Source organism: Lissotriton helveticus, chromosome 5_1, assembly GCF_964261635.1.
Source record: "Lissotriton helveticus chromosome 5_1, aLisHel1.1, whole genome shotgun sequence".
NCBI lineage: Eukaryota > Metazoa > Chordata > Amphibia > Caudata > Salamandridae > Lissotriton > Lissotriton helveticus.
Window position 1 is genome coordinate 311,724,387 of NC_136065.1, and position 21,424 is coordinate 311,745,810.

Below are 21,424 nucleotides of genomic sequence, written 5' to 3' on the forward strand. Positions count from 1 at the left end.
TGACATCGGGCCCTCCGATTAGGACATGTCTTGGTTAGAGACAAGTCAAGACACTAGCCTACCTTGCAGCCTATTGCAGTGTTGCACTCTGTGACAGCAAACAGCACAGCAGCACAGCAGCACTTCCTGCCAGAGACGTTTTAAGCCAGGGACCAGGGACAGAGGGGGCTTTGGCCCAGGGCCCCAGTCTTTGGGGGCCCCCCTTGATACAGCCAGCTCTGTTCTGCAGTCATGCCCTAATGACCTTGAATAATTCATAAACAGAATGTTTCAAATACATTTTGCAGAGAAATGTGTCCTTTGTTTCATGCAACATCCATACAAAAATGTCTTTTAGATCAAAAAAGGACCTCTCCCATTCATATTTCACAGAGATTATTTGTAGTAATATTCGTGATCTGTTACAATATTTAAGTCACACCTCACTATCCCTAAACATTAGATGTAAACACATTTAGAATTTGGTCGAGCATTCCTGTGCACTGTCAGTGACCCGGCCAGAAAAGGCATGAAAGAACTGAAACTGGATCATAAATTCAAAGCTGTTCCGAACAGGAGCCCCAAAATAGGTCTGGCCAGGGCCCCCAAAATGCTTCCCGCTACTCATAGCAATAAAATAAGGAGCGTAAAACATTTAAAATGCTAATAACCATTCAGGAGCAGACTGGAAATCTGAGGATGGAAGGCAGGTCAAAAGAGTCCCCTTGTTTGGAAATAAAATCTGCGTCCTTGGAACGCGGTGCAGTCACCAGACCAGTCCAGCCGGTGTTCCCAGCTAACATTCCGGTCCTGCCACACTCCTCCAAATATCCAGAAACACTGTCGACACTTGTCAAGGCTGGCAGAGAGAGACAGGGCCTTAGACACACCACAAAAACAACACCTGGGCAAGGGCTCGCACTGGAAAGTAGCATATGTATGAAGAAAGACTCGAACAAAAAAAGGAATTGGAATTATAAGGGGAAACAAGCACCTTAGCATAGAGAAGGGAAAATGCAAAGCCCATAGAATATTCCAAATGTTAGCAAGAACTACCAGAGGAGGCGTTAGGGCAAACACGCCTCTGCAACATTCAGTCAAAAAAACACTCGCTGCAGATCAGATTGCCACTTCTGTCCGGCCCACACATATACATCGTATTGTATTGCATTTCGACATTTATATTTATTTATTTATTTATTTGTAAAGTTTTATATAGCGCGAACTTGATCCCGAAGGATATCAGCGCGCTTTACAATTTGAGGCAATTAAATAACTTCCCACCCTATTCCGCTATAAACCCACATCCCACTATGGAACTAAAAATGCAAAATTAGATTAAAAAAATGTAATAACTACTACAATTTTTATACAGATAATAAAAACAAAAAGTTAGATTCAAAACAAATGCCCCAGCCAGGGAGAACTCTGTCCACATCCAACCATGATAAAAAAGAAAAAATGTCACTTGTGCTTATGCTTTAGATTTGCAGTGCTGTGCTTATTCGATTTTAGTCTATAGCGCTTAGTATCCCCATGTGTGGCGCTGAAGCGCTTGCCTGCATGGGTAGCACGCTACACTGTGTCTATGTAACATAGCAGGGTGCAGGTAGAAGGTAATTGCGCATATCCACAGCTAATATGAACATTTCGATTTTATTGGATTTTTTCGTAAAGCTGCACTGTGATGGATCACTCTCCCATGTAAACAGCCAAGGCCACACATTGTATTTATTAGCAGACGTTAATATACTTCTTGTGGCCTGTCAGAAGCACGATTAAAGAGTCTACCCTACACCCAGGCAAGAATAAAAAAATGAAAAAACTACGAAACATAGGGACCCAAAACGCGTGCATTACGTAGCTGGTTAGGTATCTCGGGAGGTTTGGCGCCTGTTACAGAGATCTACTTGCAACCGACAGAGTTGAATAGATTGAAGGCCAGCTCAGTATTTTATCCTTCATGGGTCGGTAAGATGAATGCTATTGAAATTAGAACTGCTTAGAAGTGGCAAGAGACCGGTCAGTCGGGTGTAAATGGTCACTGATTTTATTATCCAATGAATGTGAGAATAGTCGACAACATCAAGGGGCCTCAAGTGCAGCGGACGTTGTGATATTCGTAGCAGCTGTTTGCGGAGTCATCACACGAGCAAGGGGGGGGTCTCTCAGATCCTGTCGGTCCCTTTCTCCGAGCTCATCATGCCTTGACATGTCGATGACGTGCGAGTTTACACGGTGGATGTGATTTCACTTTCGATGCAGATGTCTCAGGCGCCAGGCGTCTCGCCTTCCATTTTCACCACTTGCACCCCCTTAGATACTGGAGGGGGCTTCCCCCGGCCAAATCCTTCTCCTTTGATTAACACTGTCATGGCCACGTCAGTTCTTGCCCCCTGCTGACCTCTTTGCATTTAAATTATCTTTATTGTGGCTGTTAACTGTCCCCACACCCAAACTCCAATCTCCTCCAAACTCCTTTCCCAAATCCAATCCACTCTTAAAGACAATAAATACCTTTCATGAGTGGACAAGGAACTTGGAATACACAAAAAGAGAACCGCCCCCGACGTCATCGCGTTAGGGCCGGGTGTGATAAGAAAAACATACAGTTTACAACCCGAACCCCTGCCTTCCCGAAAAATGGACAACGATGAGATTAATACGAAGGCTTCCTGGTTCCCAATTATAATAAGTAAAGAAACAGAGGGATGAAAAATGTGTTATTGTCACTTTGTGAATTTATTTAGGAAAAACGCAAAAATACCGAGAGATGCATGCCTGGCCTATTTATGACATTCCAACAAGCCAAAGAGAACGTGAGTTGCCACCAAGCGAAAGGTTAAAAAAAGATAAGGCTAAATATTTCATACAAATCAATTGCCTAAAATATCAGTAGAAGCCTCTTTTAAGGATTCGCACCGCATTGCAGTTCCCTGAGGTCTTCTGAAAGTAGCATGTGAACCGAAAGTCTAGTAAAACTTCTTTTGGACAAATACAGGGAGGGATTACTCAAAATCACAATCGTGCATCAATATCTCCGTGCAAAAAAAATCTACCTGTGCCCAGTCCCACCACAAAGACCTCCGACAAACATCCTTGAACCGGCGTTCAAATAATGCAAAAACCCCTCCTAACATATGTGCAAAGCGAGTTTTGCTGGATTTTGAAATTTAATACAGGTCTAAATTTTTTATGAAGGCTATTTATGGAAGGCTAATATTATGTCAGTGTATCTATCGTATGTTACAGAGCCTATGGTTTTGCAAATTATATTTTTGCAGTCTGTGTTTTCAGAGGGTATCGGGCTGCCGATCTCAGGAATATTTTTCATGTGCTGCAGCAAAATCACACAGCCTGCTGTAAAAAATGAAATAATAAAATCGGGACGGCGCAGCATACCGGTCAGACGGTGTGTATGTGTATATACACACACACACACACACACGCACACGCACACAACACACAACACACATATTTTGCAGTTTTATATAGCACCACCTCGACCTGAAGGTATTGGAGCGCTTTACATGTGCACCAGGTACATTACACAAGGACAAATGTGAGAAGAGTGGATTAAATAAGGCTGCTCAGTATTCCAGGGCGCGGTCGGTACTATCAGGGTGTTGCTTGAATGTTCCTGGGTGCTGCCATCAAGCTGGATTCTGTAAACCAGGGTGCCACCATTCATTTCAGGGTTGCTTAGTTCACCAGTGCTCTCCCATTACATTCGGGGTGCACATGGATTGCCTCTCTCATTATGCCTCCCTAATGAACCCCAATCTGTAGCTGCCTTCTGTGCCACATAATGGATGTCCGTCAGTTCCTTCCGGGCTCCCCTATGGCAGCTGGTTCACATATCACTGCTCCGTCACGGTGTACACACTTGGGAGATGGAGCGTGTAACATGGGTATCCAACCTTGGGCTAAGAGAGGCAGAACCCAGGCTACATTGTCACGACAACAACCATTATGTAAGCGCTTCCAGTTTTAATATATTTAAGGCAAATTGGTATTAGGTGGGTCTACTAACTATCTGGCATAGCTCTTGCCTTCATAGGCGAATACTGGACACCCCTGATCCAAAATACAAGGGTATCCAGGCTCACACAGGCAGGCACAATGAGCACTACTAGACAGCAAAGTTCACTACTTACAATAATGTCTGGGCTAGATTACAGTACAATATCTACGTGGCAGGTTAATATCAGCGCCATGTCAATTCTATTAAGGGGGCCTCAACACTAATAAAGCAAGTGTGTAAGTGAAGCAAGACTACTTGCTCTAAAATTCAGGTGGGTCTCATTCCCGCTACAATAACCAATCTGGGAATCAGTGTTGGCACAGTAATGAATGACTATAACCAATTTCGGAATCGGTAGTGGCACACTAATGACAATAACCAATCTGGTAATTAGTGTCAACAACCAATCCGGGAATCAGTCTTATCACAGTAACTAATGACCATAACCAATCTGGGGATCAGTACTGGGACATTACTAGCTCTATAACAAATGTGGGCTCGTTACTAGCGCGGTAACTAATGTGGGGATCGTTGCTGTCACAATAACTTTTAGATGATGCAAAATAGCAGTTGGCTAAGCCCACGTAGGAATTACAGTCATCACTCTCCAGTCTCAAGTCAACATAGTTGATTAGTATCAATATGTATGGAAAACACAAGCTGTGACTTCCTTTTTTTATAGACCAAAAATAAACATGGAAAAATACCAAAGTTATGAGTAAAACATGCCTATGGAAAATAGAGACCACAAAATCTTTAAGGTAAATACCATATATTCATTTTTAAGACTTATATTTGGGGATTCGATGTGGGTTTCCTCCTGCCTTACAGGAGACTTGGAAAATATCTGAAGTTATGTAGTTTGGTGTCAGGTTTGGTGGGTCAGTGGACAAGTGCATCCACTGTAGAATTTGAGCAGAACCAAGGTTGGTTCTGCTCAAATTCTAGAGGGCCCACTCAGCCTTTCATCCTTCTGAATTTGATGAAATTAGCATCATTGTGTTGGGTAATAATGAAAATCTGTAATTCTGCATCAAGATACACTTTGCTTTATAACTACACATGTTGTGTTATACGTGTTCACAACATTGATGTCTGGGAGGTCAAGGGGTATTTTTTTAGTAGCAAGAGCAAAGGGTTGAAGGGCCTCAACAGCAAGGAGGAGTGTTATACAGACAAGGCCAGTACCTCTGAAATGTCTGAAATGCCAGTACTTGTCTTGAAGAGACATCTGCCTCTCGATCACCCGTACCACTTTGGACTAGTGTGTCTCCAGGTACAGGGGTTTGTAGAGGGGTGCCCGGACAGTGGCTAAACGTGGGTGCTCTTTGTTTCATGCACAGGGACTGCTGCCTTTGAAGGAGCTCAGCATATACAAGATGGAGTCATCGACCGCGTCACAGGAGGAGCACGCCTTCCGGATAGCTGGTGAGAGAAGCACTGGGCGAGGCAGGAACTCACGCAGCCCCCCTCCTGCAGGCTGGTGGACCTGCTTGTGAGGACGTAGTGGGGTTGGGTGAGGTCAAAGACATGGCACAGGTGCAAGTCTAGATGAGGGAGACCTTACTTTACTAAGCAGGGTGTCATGCACTGTGTATGTAGGTGTGTGTGTGTTTGCTCTGTGGCTGCCTGTGATTCCTTTGTCTATAGTGTGTGTTTCCTGTACATACAGAGCTTATGTGTTCTATATAAATGCATAGACAGAAGTGTGTGCTGCTTGCCTTTGCTTTTCTGTATAATAAAGGTGTGAATAGTGTGTGTGTACATTTTTTGTTCATGTTGTGTTTACATACTGTGTTGTCCTTTGCACGCACTAGTGTGCCACGTGTTATTGTCTCCTATGCAGACTGCTTGTACTTGTGTCTTCCCGATCATTGTATGTGCCCTATATACGTCATAATACGTGCCTATGCATGCTATGAGTATGAAATGTACATGTTGGCATTGTGTAAGTATACGCTGTGTATAGTATTAGATCATTTCTATCATACTCCTTGTTGGGGGTCCCAATGTGCTTTAGTTCTCACAGTGAAGTGAGTTGCTACTCCAGCAGCTGTGTGAGCTTCGGAGGTTTTGGTTAGGTGCCAACTATGAGTAAGTGTTTTGATGTTGTAAGATGTGCTCCAGACAGAGTGAGGTGGCACGCAGCAGCATCTTTATGCATGAATCAATAAGCAAGGATCGATTCGCATGTTGCATATACAAACCTAGTAACTTGTAGCCTGTGGGCTTCTTGTGTCATGATTTTAGGACCATCGGGTTAGTATTGCTTTTCTGAATTCTTGGTGGCTGTCAGTGATCCTTTTTCTCTTTGGGAGATTGTTCCAGAGCTTTCACGTTTGATGAAGAAGGGGCTATATCTGATGTTTAAGAGGGAGTGATTAGGAGTGGAGCCATTTTAGATCTGAGGTTTCTGCTTTGACTGTACAGTTTGAGTTTTGACTGCAAGAAGACGGGTCCTGTAGAAGTGGATCCCTCGGTGTGCAGTACAGAGTGCTTCGTATGTGATCCTTCTTGCTACTAGTAAGCAGTGTTGGGCTTTGAGGGCAGGACTAATGTGGTCGCACCTTCCCAAATCTAGGACTTGTCCAGTGGCTGGATTTGTTGTAGCTTGTATGTTTGGTTTTTAATAGGCCAATGTAAAGGCCATTTCGGTAGTCAAGACTTGATGACATTAGGAATAAATATGCTTGAATCCTGGACGATATGTCTAGAATAAGGGAAAATACCTTTTAACATTCTCATTGTGTGGGAAGCATCTCTGATCACTTTGTTAATTTGGGTTTCGAGTGAGATCTTGTAGTCAATGATCAAGTCACAGTTTATTACCGTCTTTGTTGGGGTTGATGTGTTCACTCCAAAGGTCATGTGGATAGTGTTGTAATGTGGATTCAGGGCCATTATCCTGTGTTGTAGGTGAGAATTTCCGTTTTTGCCAAATTAAGTTTAAAGCAATTCTTTAGCATCCACTGGTTTGTTGGAAAGAGGCCATTGCCTTGCCAGGAGATTCTAAGATATGATATTGTTTTGTGTTTTAAGATTATCTAAATAGCAAACACATCGATAGAGCAGGGGAGTGTGAAGGCATCGATAAGGTGACGTGGTGAAAGTTTGATATAAAAGAGAGGAGAAGCAATTGTTGCGTCCTTGTGGAACATCTGTACCGTAGATGTACATGTCGCCGAGATTAAAGGTGTAAATGTGGCGTTGTGGGTGCTGTAGGTGAAGAATTATCACTTTTTTTCCATAGAGAGCTTGGGGCAACAGTTTTTGACATTTGATAGTGTTGTAAATGAAATGACAGATGTTTTGATTACCCAATTTGACTTGCTGGCACACTTGGGTGCTTCTGCACTGCTGTTTGCCCCCTGTACGTCAGAGATGGCTCATTGTTCATGTGTACTCGCTTAATGTACACTAGAGGTGTCAGGGTGTGCTAATCCTATGCACTAATACTGAACACCTGCACCGCTGAAGTGGCTCTCTATGTGCTGTTGCTCAGCCGTAGACCCCAGACTTGACTGTTTGTACTATGTTGCCCTGTCAACCCATGCACCATAGAGTTGGCCATGGTGTTCTCCAGCTCATCCTGTGGAGCTCATGGGTGCTAGCTGCTGGAGCGGTGTTGATCAGTCCTTGCACCTTACAGATGGCTGCTTGTGCGCTGTTACTCAGGTTTCTGCTCCTGTCTCTCTTTCTAGGGCCATCTCTGAACCCCCTGATCGTGTACTGTGCCAGCCAGCAGGAACTTCACAGATGGCTGTACCACCTGGAGAAGCAGATCCAGCTCAACGGAGGGGTGGCAGACCCCTCCTTGGACAGGGAGGTAAGAAGTTCTCCTGAGGGACCATCTAACTCACTTGACGGCAAGCTAATGTAAGCCATTTGGCAGCCAATGCTAGTTTCCCAGATTCCATTTGCAATTGCTCCTTGACATAATCCGGGTATCTACCCCTTTACATTTCTCAGTAGCTCAGCATTAAATGGATAGGGGCATTACGGATTTGCTCAAAAGTAGGCCGGCCCTCACTGTACTTCCAGTTGGCCCAGTGTCAAGTTTAGCGAGCTCTGTGCATTTTAGGCAACAATAGTAGTTTGTGTGCTGGTAATTGTGGCTCTACTTTTTCAAACAGACTGACTGACTGACTGAATTATTTATTAAGCGCACTTATGCCGAGGCGTCTTGGCGCTATAGAAGGAAGATGAACATGACTGCCTGTTAGACCATAGAGAAAAGCCAGGTTTTTAAAGCTTTTCTAAAACTGGTCCGGTTTGTATCAGAGCGTAGCGCAATCGGCATGAGGTATTTGCTGCAAAAAAAATCAGCATGAAAGACATTGTCAGCTAAAAACAATCACTACACCTGGAGGCATTTCACAGGACGTGAGTCCACATGACGGGTCTGTCCGAGACACTCATATCCTGGTAGTTACTCGCTGAAGAAGGTTGCTGACACCTGGGACCTTGGTTAAGGGGTGTTCCACTAGGAAAGGCCCCCAAATGTTGTGAAGGAGTTCTTTTTTTTTTTTTTCTGTAATTTTTTATTGAAGATTAGGAGTTCTAAGCCGATACACCCGATTTCCAAATGGCAGCACGTCATTAGGCGGGCTGGTCTGCCTGGCAACTGTGGTAGTTCCGACTGGTCTCCAGAGGCTGGTTGTGTTGGGTAAGAGTCATTCACATGTACGTGAACTCTACACAACCGTCCCTGTTTCACTTGAAAATAGTTGCAAAACTTTGTGAACTCTGGGGAGGCAGTGTCATATCTTAACAACGTGTTTGGGCCTTTAATGGGCTCCAGTACTGCTGCAAAACACTGTGGCGCCCAAACAATCTCCCCTCGCCCGCCCTCAGCGTGTGCCGCCGTGACCCCGCCAGTCGAGCTGTCCAGCGCCGTGCCAGCCTAGTGAGGCGCATGGGGGGGGGGGGGGGGTGTTGTCTCACCTGCTTTGTCATGGAAACAGGGCTGTGATTGGCAGGATGCGAGCAGCCGCTGCCCGCAGGCCCTGCCACCCCCTGCTCTTCCCGCTGTGGGCCGCCGCCAGGGCCGGCACCTGCTGCTGAGTGAAATTTAAGAGGGAGCCTTCGGGGACACGAGCGGGCCGGAGCCAGCCTGTCAAAGGGCAGCTTTCAGGGTCACAGACAGCCTGCCCTGTCTCGTTCCCTGCGCCAGGCCCTGTACACACCTCGCAGACCTCTGGGATCTGAGACCACCCATCCCAAACCACCCTACCCCACTGTCTGACACCTGAACACCCCCAACTCCTCACACCACCTCACCCACCCCACCGTCTGACACCTAAACACCTCCAACTCCTCATACCACACCACCCTACCCCACCGTCTGACACTTGAACACCTCCAACTCCTCATACCACACCACCCTACCCCACCGTCTGACACTTGAACACCTCCAACTCCTCATACCACACCACCCTACCCACCGTCTGACACTTGAACACCTCCAACTCCTCATACCACACCACCCTACCCCACCGTCTGACACTTGAACACCTCCAACTCCTCATACCACACCACCCTACCCCACCGTCTGACACTTGAACACCTCCAACTCCTCATACCACACCACCCTACCCCACCGTCTGACACTTGAACACCCCCAACTCCTCACACCACCTCACCCACCCCACCGTCTGACACCTGAACACCCCCAACTCCTCATACCACACCACCCTACCCACCGTCTGACACTTGAACACCTCCAACTCCTCATACCACACCACCCTACCCCACCGTCTGACACTTGAACACCTCCAACTCCTCATACCACACCACCCTACCCCACCGTCTGACACTTGAACACCCCCAACTCCTCACACCACCTCACCCACCCCACCGTCTGACACCTGAACACCTCCAACTCCTCACACCACACCACCCACCCCACCGTCTGACACCTGAACACCCCCAACTCCTCACACCACCTCACCCACCCCACCGTCTGACACCTAAACACCTCCAACTCCTCATACCACACCACCCTACCCCACCGTCTGACACCTGAACACCTCCAACTCCTCATACCACACCACCCACCCCACCGCCTGACACCTGAACACCTCCAACTCCTCATACCACACCACCCACCCCACCACCTGACACCTGAACACCTCCAACTCCTCATTCCACCCCACCCACCGCCTGACACCTGAACACCTCCAACTCCTCATTCCACACCACCCACCGTCTGACACCTGAACACCTCCAACTCCTCACACAATACCCCCCCCCCCACCCACAGCCTTACACCTGGACACCTCCAACTCCCCACAGCAAGTCCCTGGCCTTCGGGGAGAAGAGAATGTGGTTGCCAGGCCGCCAAAGAGCATTAGTAGCGTACTTTACCTATGCACACTACCGTAACCCACTCCCTGCCAGGCCCGATTCAAAGTTAGTGAAATGCTGAGCTTTCCTTCCCACTCTAAACATAGCCCACACTGTCACAGAGAGCCTGTTCTATCCAGCTAGCGTGCCTTATCCCCTCCATGCTGTGCCACCTACCCTACCTACATCTGATGAACATGGGTCTCCTAGAAAGCCACCCATCACGCCCCTGCCACCCGACCTCACCCCACTTCTCCACGCAGCACACACTGCCATAGGTAACATCTTCTACCTAGACAGCATGCCTGTACGCCACTCTAGGCTGGTCACGATACGTAAATTTGGGTAGCTTGTGGGTTCTGAGAAAACCCTTCGTCCTTCACCATACTGGGCTTGTGTGCTTTACTCCCTCCCCTTTCCACCTCTGATCTTCCGTCAAAACAGAGGAAACACTGAAATAAACCACATTTCCTACCTAGATTGCCTGCTGTACCACGCTAGGCCAACTGAGACAGTCTGCCCAGGCCCAACTCTAGTAAGCCTGGCGGCCCTACCCACCCGCCCCAGCTCCATGGATGCTTCTCATACTGTAGCCTAGGTCGAATGTCCTGCCCTACCCCAGGCAGGCGCTCCGAAACTTCTTTTGCTCTTTCTCAGGCACTTTCCACAAACTAGAGGATTGTATTCTGCTACTGAGTGAAATTCAAATACAAGGAACCCTTCGTAGAAAGGGCAGCGGATGGAAGCAGAAAACCTACAGTACCTTAACCACCGTCCCCTATCCAATCAGCTTCCTTCCCCTGGGCACCATGTTCTCCTCTAACCACCCTCGTCCACCCTTAACAGGCTGTCCTACTCTAAACACTTGCCAAACACACCATAGTCACTCTACACAAGATACCATGTCTGTAGCAACCTGCCCTACGCTTGGCACACTCCACTGACCTACACACCCTGTCCTACCCACTCATAGAATCCATGACTACCCTAAGCACTGTGCCCTATGCCACACAGCCCCCATGCCAAGGAGTGTCCTGCCTTCTCACTAGGAACCCTGGCCTACCTCAAAGGTTCTGCGCTACACAGGATACCTTGCCTGACCCTAAATTACCTGCCCTGCTAGGCAGCATTCCCTACACTAAACACAGTGTCCCTCCCTAAACCTTCTGCCATCTGCCCCATGCTAAATAGCCTCACTTTACCTGAGTCTGTCTCCCCTACCCTAGGAACCTTATCTGACGGGGACTCTTGCAGTAGCCCGGATAGCCTTTCCTACCGTAGACACTTTGGTAAGGGATAGCCTTCCCTACACTAAACACCCTGCCTTACCAAACACACCTTCTCCTACCAATGAGAGCCTTCCATACCCCAAACAACCTCCTCTATTCTAAACTGAACAGCATGTCTTACCCTAAACACTACAACCGAGCCTAGGAGAGCCTGCACTAGACAGAGTACCTTACTATAGACATCCTTGAATACCCCTAATAAATACCCTAGACATCAAACTTACTATAGACGTCCCAGCGTACCCTCAAAGCCCTATGTATCATACTATGGACAGCGTATCCTACTCCTGAAACCCTTTACCTAGATATCTTGCACCACCATAGATGGAGTGCCTTACCCAACCCTGATCAAACTGCTCTACTTTTGGTAGGCAGACACTGCTACAGTGTTCGAATCTTAATCTATAACGCACCCGCAAACAGTCTCACTTCAAAATGAATGTACTCTAAGCACTTGGCAGAGTTTGGGGAATCGTATATGGTGGTTTGGAGAGGCGCTGGGATCAGGACAAAGTGAATGACTGCTGGGAGTTCAGTGATTGGGTGTCAGGCACAGTGAGTGGATACTGGGGTCCACAGCAGTAGGGTGCTGCAGACCCTCAGCGACTGGGTGTCGGAAGCAGGGGTGGGAAGTCTGATGGTGACAGACTGGTGTGTTTGAGCTTCGCAGTACTGATTGGGTGCTGTGGGCAGGGAGCAGAGTGATTGGTGCTGGCAGCCCATAGTGATTGGGTGCTGGGGCGTGGGACAGAGTGAGTGCTGCTGGAAACTCATGCTGACTGGATGCTGTCTGTGGGATGCAGAGTGATTCTGGCTGGCAGCCTATAGTGATCAGGTGCTGTGGGCTGGGGGAAGAGTGATTGTTGCTGTAAGCCCATAGTGATTGGGTGCTGTAGGCAGGCGGGCTTAGTGATTGGTGTTGACAGACTATAGTGAAGTGATTGAGTGTTTTGGGCAGGGAGAAGAGTGATTGGTGCTGGAAGCCTATAGTGATTGGGTGCATGCAGAGCACAGGTGGCAGTGCCCGAAGCCACTGGTAATTGGGTGCTATGGGAAGGTGCCTACAGATTGGGCTCCACAGAAACTAGGCACTGCGGACCCCCAGTGTTTGCGTCATGGGCTCCCTCAATGACCGTCTGATAAGCATGATCAAGCTGTTGGGGGCTGACAGCGACTGTGGAAAGTTGGCAGTGATTGGTTACCCATGGTTCACATTTATTGAGAGTTGGGTGATTATTGCGTGCCAGAGTTGTGTCACTCACATGTAACATGTCTTTCTCTTGGGCAGCGCCATGGGAGCGGAAGCCACGTGCACACGGCAGAGCTGCGCTGGTCCGTACAAAACCTGCCCATCCAGAACTGGGAAGGAACTCAGCGGGAGTCTCTGGGCGAGGTCAACTACGTCTCCAAAGTGACCCTACAGCACCTCCCCTTTCAGGTGAGCACCCCCATTCCGCACTTATCTGATCCCATTGTGAATCCCTGGGAGAGGCGACCTCAAAGTGGGCTATCTGGACCTCCCATTCTGGTGGGCGCCAATCATCAACACACCTCTAAATCCAATGCAGACAGGAGGGCAAGGTTGTTTATGTTGAACAAAGGTAAAAAGTTCGAAAACTCTAGTTTGAAATGCTTTAAATTTGATACAAAAAGTTGGAAACATTTAGTCTGAAATGCAATGCAGCCTATGAATTTTGGGGCTTATTTACATGCCCCTTGTGCTGCTGGTACCTTACTTTTTCCCCTTTTAAAAAAAAAGACACACCGGCGGCGCAAGTGGCTTGTAAATAAGTCCTTTTGTTTTTATTTTATTTAGGCAGAACATAACCCAAGAGGGACTCCAAAAGATATACTAGTTATCAATACTCTAATATCAAGTGCTTATGATCCTAAATCTACTCCTTGTCCAGGGCAGTCCATTCCATCTTTATTGGTTTACCACAATCAATTTATGAACCCCAGCAAGTCCCCATAAGCATTTATATCTTTTCGTAGGCCTATCCAAGTTCATTTGTTTTTCAAACTTATAAAAGTCCAATACATCCTGAGCCATAAAGTAATATCAGGTTGAGCGATGCTCTTCCACTGCCAGGCCATGTGTAAGTGTGCAATCAATGTATCCAAGCATTAAATTGTTCTAAGTTTCCTTCTTAAACCCCAACATAATTAGTACAGGATCACAACCCAGCAAAAGCCCTGTTTCTAATGACATTCTGTACAAAAAAGCATCATTGAAGTTTAACCGAATTATAGGACATTCAGCCAACATATGTACACAATCTACCCTTTGCGATCTACATCTAGGACATTGGGGTACACCACCAGTGCTCTATTTGGCTATCTTCTCGGTGTGATGTAAAAATCAAACTAATTGAGAAAAATATAGAGCTCTTCGTGAAGTTGTGTGCTATCCTTTTGCAGGAGCCATGCCAATCTTCTGTGTATCGTTGCAATTTCAGTATATGAGCTTCCAAAGCTAGGGCAATTGTGTGTTTAGTTTTAAAGCCAAAAGATCGACATTTATTGTTTTTTACGTATATTTTACTTTAGTCTCCACTGGTAAGCCGAAATGTAACTCTAACTCTACCTTGATAACCCTAATGCTACTATCTAACCCTAAATGTAACCTCCTGTCCATGCTCACGCTGGGAAGTGCCCAAACTCTATGCTTTACTCTTACCCCTAACTCTAACCTCGTCACCAATCCTACCTTATTCTCTTACTTAACATTAACACTAAAGCTTGCAAAAAATACACAACCACCCTCGCCCTCTCCCTGGATGTATCCCTCATGTGTGTCCCAAGTGTACTCAAGACACTAACTCAGTTTTCAATCCTACCCCTGATTTTAGCATCTCTTACCCTATCTCTTTCCTTAACGGTTCTGTATTCCTAACTGGTACCATTGTCCTTACTGGGTGCCTTATTTCTTACTTATCTTTTTAAATGTTTTAAAAAAATGTATAGATCTTTTCAACTTTTGAGTTTTTAAACTCTTTATTTTCAAACGTATAGTCGTTCTCCTGTATACATTGGAACTTTTGACCTAATACAACTTAGGCCACTAAAACAATTCTACACCGGGGCCTTCTTCTCCCAATGAATGCCAACCCCACATCCCTGGACCCAGCAAGAGCCCCGTGGGGAAGTCAGTGGTATCTCCAAGGTGACCCTACTCATCTCACCATCTACCTGAACACTCCCTCACCTCCCAATACAATGGCCACCGGCAGCCAATCAAGATACAGGGCTCAGGCCACTATCAAACAGAACGAGACTCGTTTTTTGCAGATATCTGAATAGATTAGGAACTGGTTCTTGTGGGACTCAGTGGCGGAGTTCAGGATCTTTGGGCTTGCTGCAGACATCCCCTGTCTACCATAACTTGCAGAAACATGCCTGATTGACTTGCAAGCTCACCTATTCTCACTTAGAGCTGAACCTTCTCTGGCGTGCTTCCGACTGCACAAAATCTTCATCATAAAGAATATCAACTCTTTAATTTCACTAAAATGTGTACAATAAAAAAAAAATCGAGGTGCATTATCGGATGTATGAAAAAAAATGTAGGTACTGAAAATGTTACTAGGTTGCTCCTGAATTCAGTATTTTAGATACAGGCTGTCTTTCTTCAAACTGAAACATGTAACATCGTAGAGCTTGTGCACACAAAAGAAGTACTGTGCATGCTCTGTGTGGCTTCTCTTCCATATTCAGTTTTGCATATGATCACGAGTGAAAAAATGTAACTGAGATTTAAATCATTTTAAGAGGTAAAATACTTCAGCCACAAAAGCACTTACTTTTATCCTTGTAAATACCTTTGTGACCAAAAGGAAATTGTGAAATTTTAGCACAACTCGGATGTTGTGGCAATTCCTTAGTTCCTTATTAACCCTTTCCTGGAATGCTGAGGTTTGCTCCTCAGCCCACATCAATTGCTTAAGATCGAGTCTTTTGTCAGATTAGAACCGGACTTTGGCCGGCAACAGCTCTGCTCTTTATGATGTGACATCCCCACAATGCTGCAGTATACCGGTGTAAACATGGTACACTCATCCTCATTATGCAGAGTGATTCTACTGCCATGATGGAGCAGGAACTGCTTGATCCACACGACGGAAGCCGAAGCAGTTTTCCATCATAGTACATTTTCTATGTCCATTAAACCATGCTCTTTTTCCTGTATTTTAAAAATCGATGTTTCGCTAGCACCCCTTTGAACAAAAGTAGCCTGATTGTAAAGAAACTCCTACGTGCTTTCCTGAGTTCAAGCAATGAGATGGACACACACTCATAAAGTTATCCCTGCACATCCATCTTAGACTACGTCAGTTGGCATAATATGGGATCGGAGGGCCATGCGCTCACTATTATGCACTGTGGCAATGAAGTGCTCTCAATAACTTTAAGTCAAATGTTAAAGTTCCTGTGCATGATTGCCGCAAGTCCTGCTGACTGTAATACTTATTAAATACTTTACCACTAAAATCGTAAAAGGTGGCGCGAAGAACTTTAATGGCAGCACAATCACCCAAATGTACCCACATGCTTAGGATGTCTCCATGAACTGACAACAATCTTGCAGATGTAGTAACACTGCACCAAAACAAATAGGCCTTTGACAGACAGAGAAGTAATCAGAGTGTGAGAGCAAATACAGAGCTGCAGACTAGACAGGGCCCACAATGTTATGGCGAGCATGGAAATGGACAGGGTAGATGCGCCTAGCTCTCTTCATCTCCCATGAGGATCTGAGCAATTGTGCTGTGTTACTCGTATTTGACTTCCAAAACCTTTGACCCCACCAGGAGCAACACGAGAGACTCTTGATCCTGTACCCTGAGACGCTGGTGATCCTGAGCGAAGAGCAGAGCGGCCTCTACTTCCGGGTAAGAATTGTTGGCCTGTGTCCCTGTGCCTGGTCTTCTGGCTGGGGTGCGTGCAACGCTTCGTCACGTGTGAGTCTCATGCTTTACTTATGTGTACAGTGTCAGTGTTGTTTTCTCATTACAAATGTTGACTGTTCTAAGCGTCTGCCTAGTTCTTCGAGGGGACACCCTCTTCCCATCACCCGCCGCAGGGCGCTGCTCCACTTGTGTGCTGAGAAAAGTGCAGATGAAATACAGATTTGCTAGATTAGCAGATTTTGTAGTTTTGGGCCTTTTGACCTGCCCTAAAGGCCTCAGACATGGTTAGGAGTAGAAGTGTTTAAATGTATTTAAATGTATGTGAATGGTAGCTCCCAAGGGTTCCTCTCCAGGCTGACGTTGTGATCGTGGTCTTCGTTTGGATCTAATTTATTAAATCATTTTTGATTTACAGTGATGGCACATACAGTGCACCTGAACTGTCATTAAAACCACAGGATGTCACAGAAAGTGTTACAAAGAAACATAAAATGATAAAATCTCGTTGCACAAACCTACCTACAAAAGGCGTTCCTACTTTCTCCTTTTACTTTTCTCAGCCCACATCTCTCGGGGATTCTCTGGGAATCACTCGGTGGGATGGAGGTAGTAGGGGCAGGGTTGTACCACCTTTTTCACTTCTACTCCAAGTCGATGTATACGGTGATGGATTTGCTGGCAACCGGGGTTGGGTGAAATTGTATTTTTTATTCTGCGGTATGTAGAAACTGTGGCAAAATTCAGCAATGTAACATCGCGGTCGTAGTAACAAACGCGTTGTAATGGCATGCGATGTATCGCATGCGAACTAAAGGATATCTCCCCTTGCCATGAGTGGGATATTTGTTCGATGAAAGGTAGTGCACTTCGTTTGAGTGTGATATGTATTAGAACAGGAGTAGTGCACTTGCTTTGAGTGTTATATGTTATAAGTGGGGTAGTGCATTTGCTTTGAGTGTTATATTTGTTAGAAGTGGGGTAGTGCACTTGCTTTGAGTGTGATAATTGTGTGAAGAGTAGTAGTTTACTTGCCCTGAGTGTGATATTTGTTAGACGAAAGGTAGTGAACTTGGGTTGAGTGAGATACGCATTAGAAGAAAGGTAGTGCACTTGTTTCAGTGTGATATTTGTTAGAAGTGGGGTAGTGCACTTGCTTTCAGTGTGATATTTGTTAGAAGAGGAGTAGTGCACTTGCCGCGACTGTGATATTTGTTTAAAGTGGGGTATTGCACTGGCTTTGAGTGTCATATTTATTAGAAGACGTTAGTGCATTTGCAACGAGTGTGATATTTGTTAGAAGTGAGGTAATGCATTTGCTTTGACTGTGATATTGGTTAGAAGAAGTTACTGCATTTGCAGCGAGTGTGATATTTGTTAGAAATGGGGTTGTGCACTTGCTGTGACTTTATTTGTTACAAGGGGGTTGTACTACTGAATAGCGAAGATATGTATGTCGTGGTACAAGAATATTGTGGACAAAACATCGAAGACTAAAATATCGAAAGCTAAGTGCATATAGTAGAAGTATAGATTTACTATTCCTAACTCCACATCTAGGTACACATATGTAGAGTTAGGTATAGAACATCTTTGCTTATTTATCTATCGAAATTGTGGATTCAATATTAAACCTTGCTAGTCCATCTTCAATATTCAGGGCACACACCAAAGAGGTGTAGTGCGTTTGCAGCAAGTGTGATATGTTAGAAGAGCGGTAGTGACATGCTGTGATGTTTGGTGAAGACAAGTAGTAAAGCTGCTGCGACTGAAGATCATGTAATGGCGTGAGATGCCCACAAACTACAAACAATAGCTGTATTTAGAGGTTTGTAAAGGAAACACACAACATATCTGCCTCCCAAGAGCATACAGGCGCCTCCACGTTGCCACAACAATATTGGTAGTTTCCAACCAGGCAGATGTGCACAGAGGTGCCAAGTTCAACTCTCCTCAGCTGCAGCCACCCCAGACAACATGCAGGTGCTGCTGCCCATCTCCTGCTGCCCCTGTGCCACAGACACACAGCGTTCCCACATTCACTGGGAAGTCCTCAATGCCTGCAGTTCAGAACAGGTAGTGATGTGCTTCAGCTTATATTTGTAAAGCACACGTTCACCCAGACGGGTATCTTGGCGCTGAGTAACAGTCGTTTATTGTTAACCAACTCAATGGTACTCATTTTATAAATCTCAGATGAATGAAAGGCTCTATGGACCCACCGGGATTGGAACCTGAGGTCGAACACAGGCCCCTACAGTGGATACATTAGTCTACTGAGCTACCAGACCCAGCTGGGTATAGCAGAGAGACAGTGCTACATCTCCACATCTTCCAGTCAGGTTTGGCCTCCTTACCATCATCATCGTCTGCACATAGCCCACACCACTGCTTGCCTGCATCTGGGTTCATGGGAGGGCTTTACCGAAACGCAGCTAGGAGCTAGATAGATGAAGGATCAGGATACAACTCAGATGCTACTTTTGCACAGGGTTGCGATGCATCTCCATTCTCTGTAGGGCTGGGTCTTCATAGCTGTCAAGCAGACACATTACTAATTATAAACTTGGAGTTAGCTTTGGGTGCATCCTTTTCAGCCATTGCCTTTCTTTGAACAGCCTCTTTTAGCCATTCCTCGAGACGTATGCAAATCACGTCTTGGCTCAGGCTTGGCCAGAGACGTATGCAAATCACGTCTTGGGTCAGCCGAGTGAAGGAGACATTTCTCACCTAATACTATTGGCTGTTTGGATGTATTCCTCTGCCTCCACTGTAGTACGTGCATTGAACTGCATGAAGGACTACTTTAAAAATATTGCCATCTGGGTCTGCTCCTGCTGGCTCCCTCCTGAGTGTCTCACTCTAACGTGTTAGTAAACCATGTGCTAGCAATTGGACCAGTTGGCTTTTCCAATGCTTGTATTGTGCTATGGATGGAATAATTGGGCACATCACAAAAAAAGACACTCACAAAGATCCACAGAATCCTAGGCTCATTAATAGCAATGAGGCAGGATTCCATATGTTTATCCTTGCAGATTCCTGCGAATGCTGGCATGGAGGCCTTTGACGCATAGCAGACCTCTTTCTGTTCATTTGCAAAATGTCGTCATTGCAGACCCTGTCACTTAACCCCTTTGCCGCGGGGCTAATTCCCCCGCGGTGCTGGGGGGAGGGGGGCCACGTGCGGTGCTCGTGACTAGCTCAGCTCGTGACGCTGCACAGTGGCACTGTGCTCATGACGAGCTCAGCTCGTCATGACCACGCCCGTTTCTTAGAACGCTTAGCACAGCAAGAGAATTATCCCCGCGTGGGATGCCGCATCGGTCATGTGTTAAAGGCAATGAAAACAAAAATGTGCCACTGTGTGAAGGGAGATCGAGGAAAGCATGGAGTGGTCCCATAGACTTCTGTCTGCTACATTCAGTCACACATAGCGTTTCCCTTCCACTTCACAAATGATGCCCCCTATTTTCAGGAGTCGGTTTTCTACCACTGGTTTGCAGCTACAGGAGCGTTCCACACAACTGATTCACATCCTTGCAAGTCACAATGTTAAGGTGCAGCCCGCTGCCATTTCTTTACGATTCGCAAGGACATGCAATGCAGACTTTGTGATTTGCAAATTCTATTGTGACTTTATATGGCTGTTTAGTACTTTGGGATTGTAGTTCTTGCACTCGCAAAGCTTCCAATTCTAAACACTGTAGAGTTATCAACTGCAAAAACGTTCAGTGCATCTGTCTTTAAATTCCTCATTTCTCCGAGACAGATACCGCTTTCTGATGTATATAAGTTCGCTCATAGAGTTACGAATTCATTTTTTGGGATTCCAAACTCCAATTCCCGCCATTGCGGTTGGGTTTCTGTCTCTAAAGTAGTTTCACCAGTCTAAAGTGTTTTTTAGAGTTCATGTGTTTACCCCACTTGAATGCAACAGAAAGGAGGAAAGAACCCTAACAAAAAGTCTGTTTTTAGTTCTTTGCACCCATTGACGTCGATGTCATCATTTTTATCTTATTGTTCCAAGGTAGGGCATGCAGGAGCGCGTCAGGGATGGAAAAATGGAAACAGCTGAGTCAGCAGTGAGCAACCTTCTTCCACACCAGCAGTCAGGGCCATGCGGTTACAACAGCTCACTGCACGGCAAACTCATCTGCACACTCATGAACAAGTATTTGCAATGCAATCGGTCTGACATTACTGAAAGTTCGAACTATTGGCGTTGCAAATAATGTTTGTCAGATTTTTTTTGTTGTTAAAAAATTTCCCAGTAGTAGCGTAAGTAAGGGTGCAGTACCTTATGTGGATAACAGTGGTCCCATTACAACTCCACAGGGACACTGAGTAACAGCCTGTGGTACTGCACCCTTTTCTTGCTTCGTGGATTTACTTATGCTACTGCTGGGATATTTTTTAACAAAAAAAAAAAAAATAACAAACATTATCATTTGCAATGCCAATCGCTCAAACTTTCAGTGATGTGAGAGCTATTGCATTGCAAATACTTGCATTGAATCAAAGGTGTATCAAAACACCAATCCTTCTAGTGAGGTTTAACAAGTTTGGGTTCATTTAATGGACCAATCAAAAACCAAAATACAACTGACAGGCGACTGGCTGGTAGATGTCTGATTTAGACAAAGGTGGTATCAGAACAGTGACCTCTGGACGGCAGATGTTGAAATCACTCAAAAGAAGGATGCCCGTGCATCTTACTAAACAGTGAAAAATTCCACCACTCATCGATACATGATCCCTATTAAAACAGTACAGTACATGAGCAAAAATCTGGCATACTCTCCATGTAGGCCTAGTAAAAAAGGTCACTAACTCTATATTTAAAAATAATATTTTTACTGTACACAAGGTTACTTACT

General features: G+C 45.7%; 1 protein-coding gene and 1 non-coding gene across 3 annotated transcripts in view; one reads left to right on the top strand and one right to left on the bottom strand.

Annotated features, from left to right (window-relative positions):
- The window catches only part of PLEKHN1 (pleckstrin homology domain containing N1), a 102,444-nt gene that overhangs the window by 35,481 nt on the left and 45,539 nt on the right, over positions 1–21,424 (top strand). For both annotated transcript variants that reach the window (XM_078642351.1, XM_078642352.1), the window contains 4 exons: positions 5,347–5,431; positions 7,705–7,829; positions 12,926–13,075; positions 16,449–16,529. In XM_078642351.1, the coding sequence (XP_078498477.1) occupies positions 5,347–5,431; positions 7,705–7,829; positions 12,926–13,075; positions 16,449–16,529 (441 nt within the window). The remainder of the gene's footprint in view (positions 1–5,346; positions 5,432–7,704; positions 7,830–12,925; positions 13,076–16,448; positions 16,530–21,424) is intronic.
- LOC144756902 (U6 spliceosomal RNA) lies at positions 14,014–14,116 on the bottom strand. The gene has a single exon (XR_013595390.1). It is a non-coding gene; the product is annotated as a U6 spliceosomal RNA (small nuclear RNA).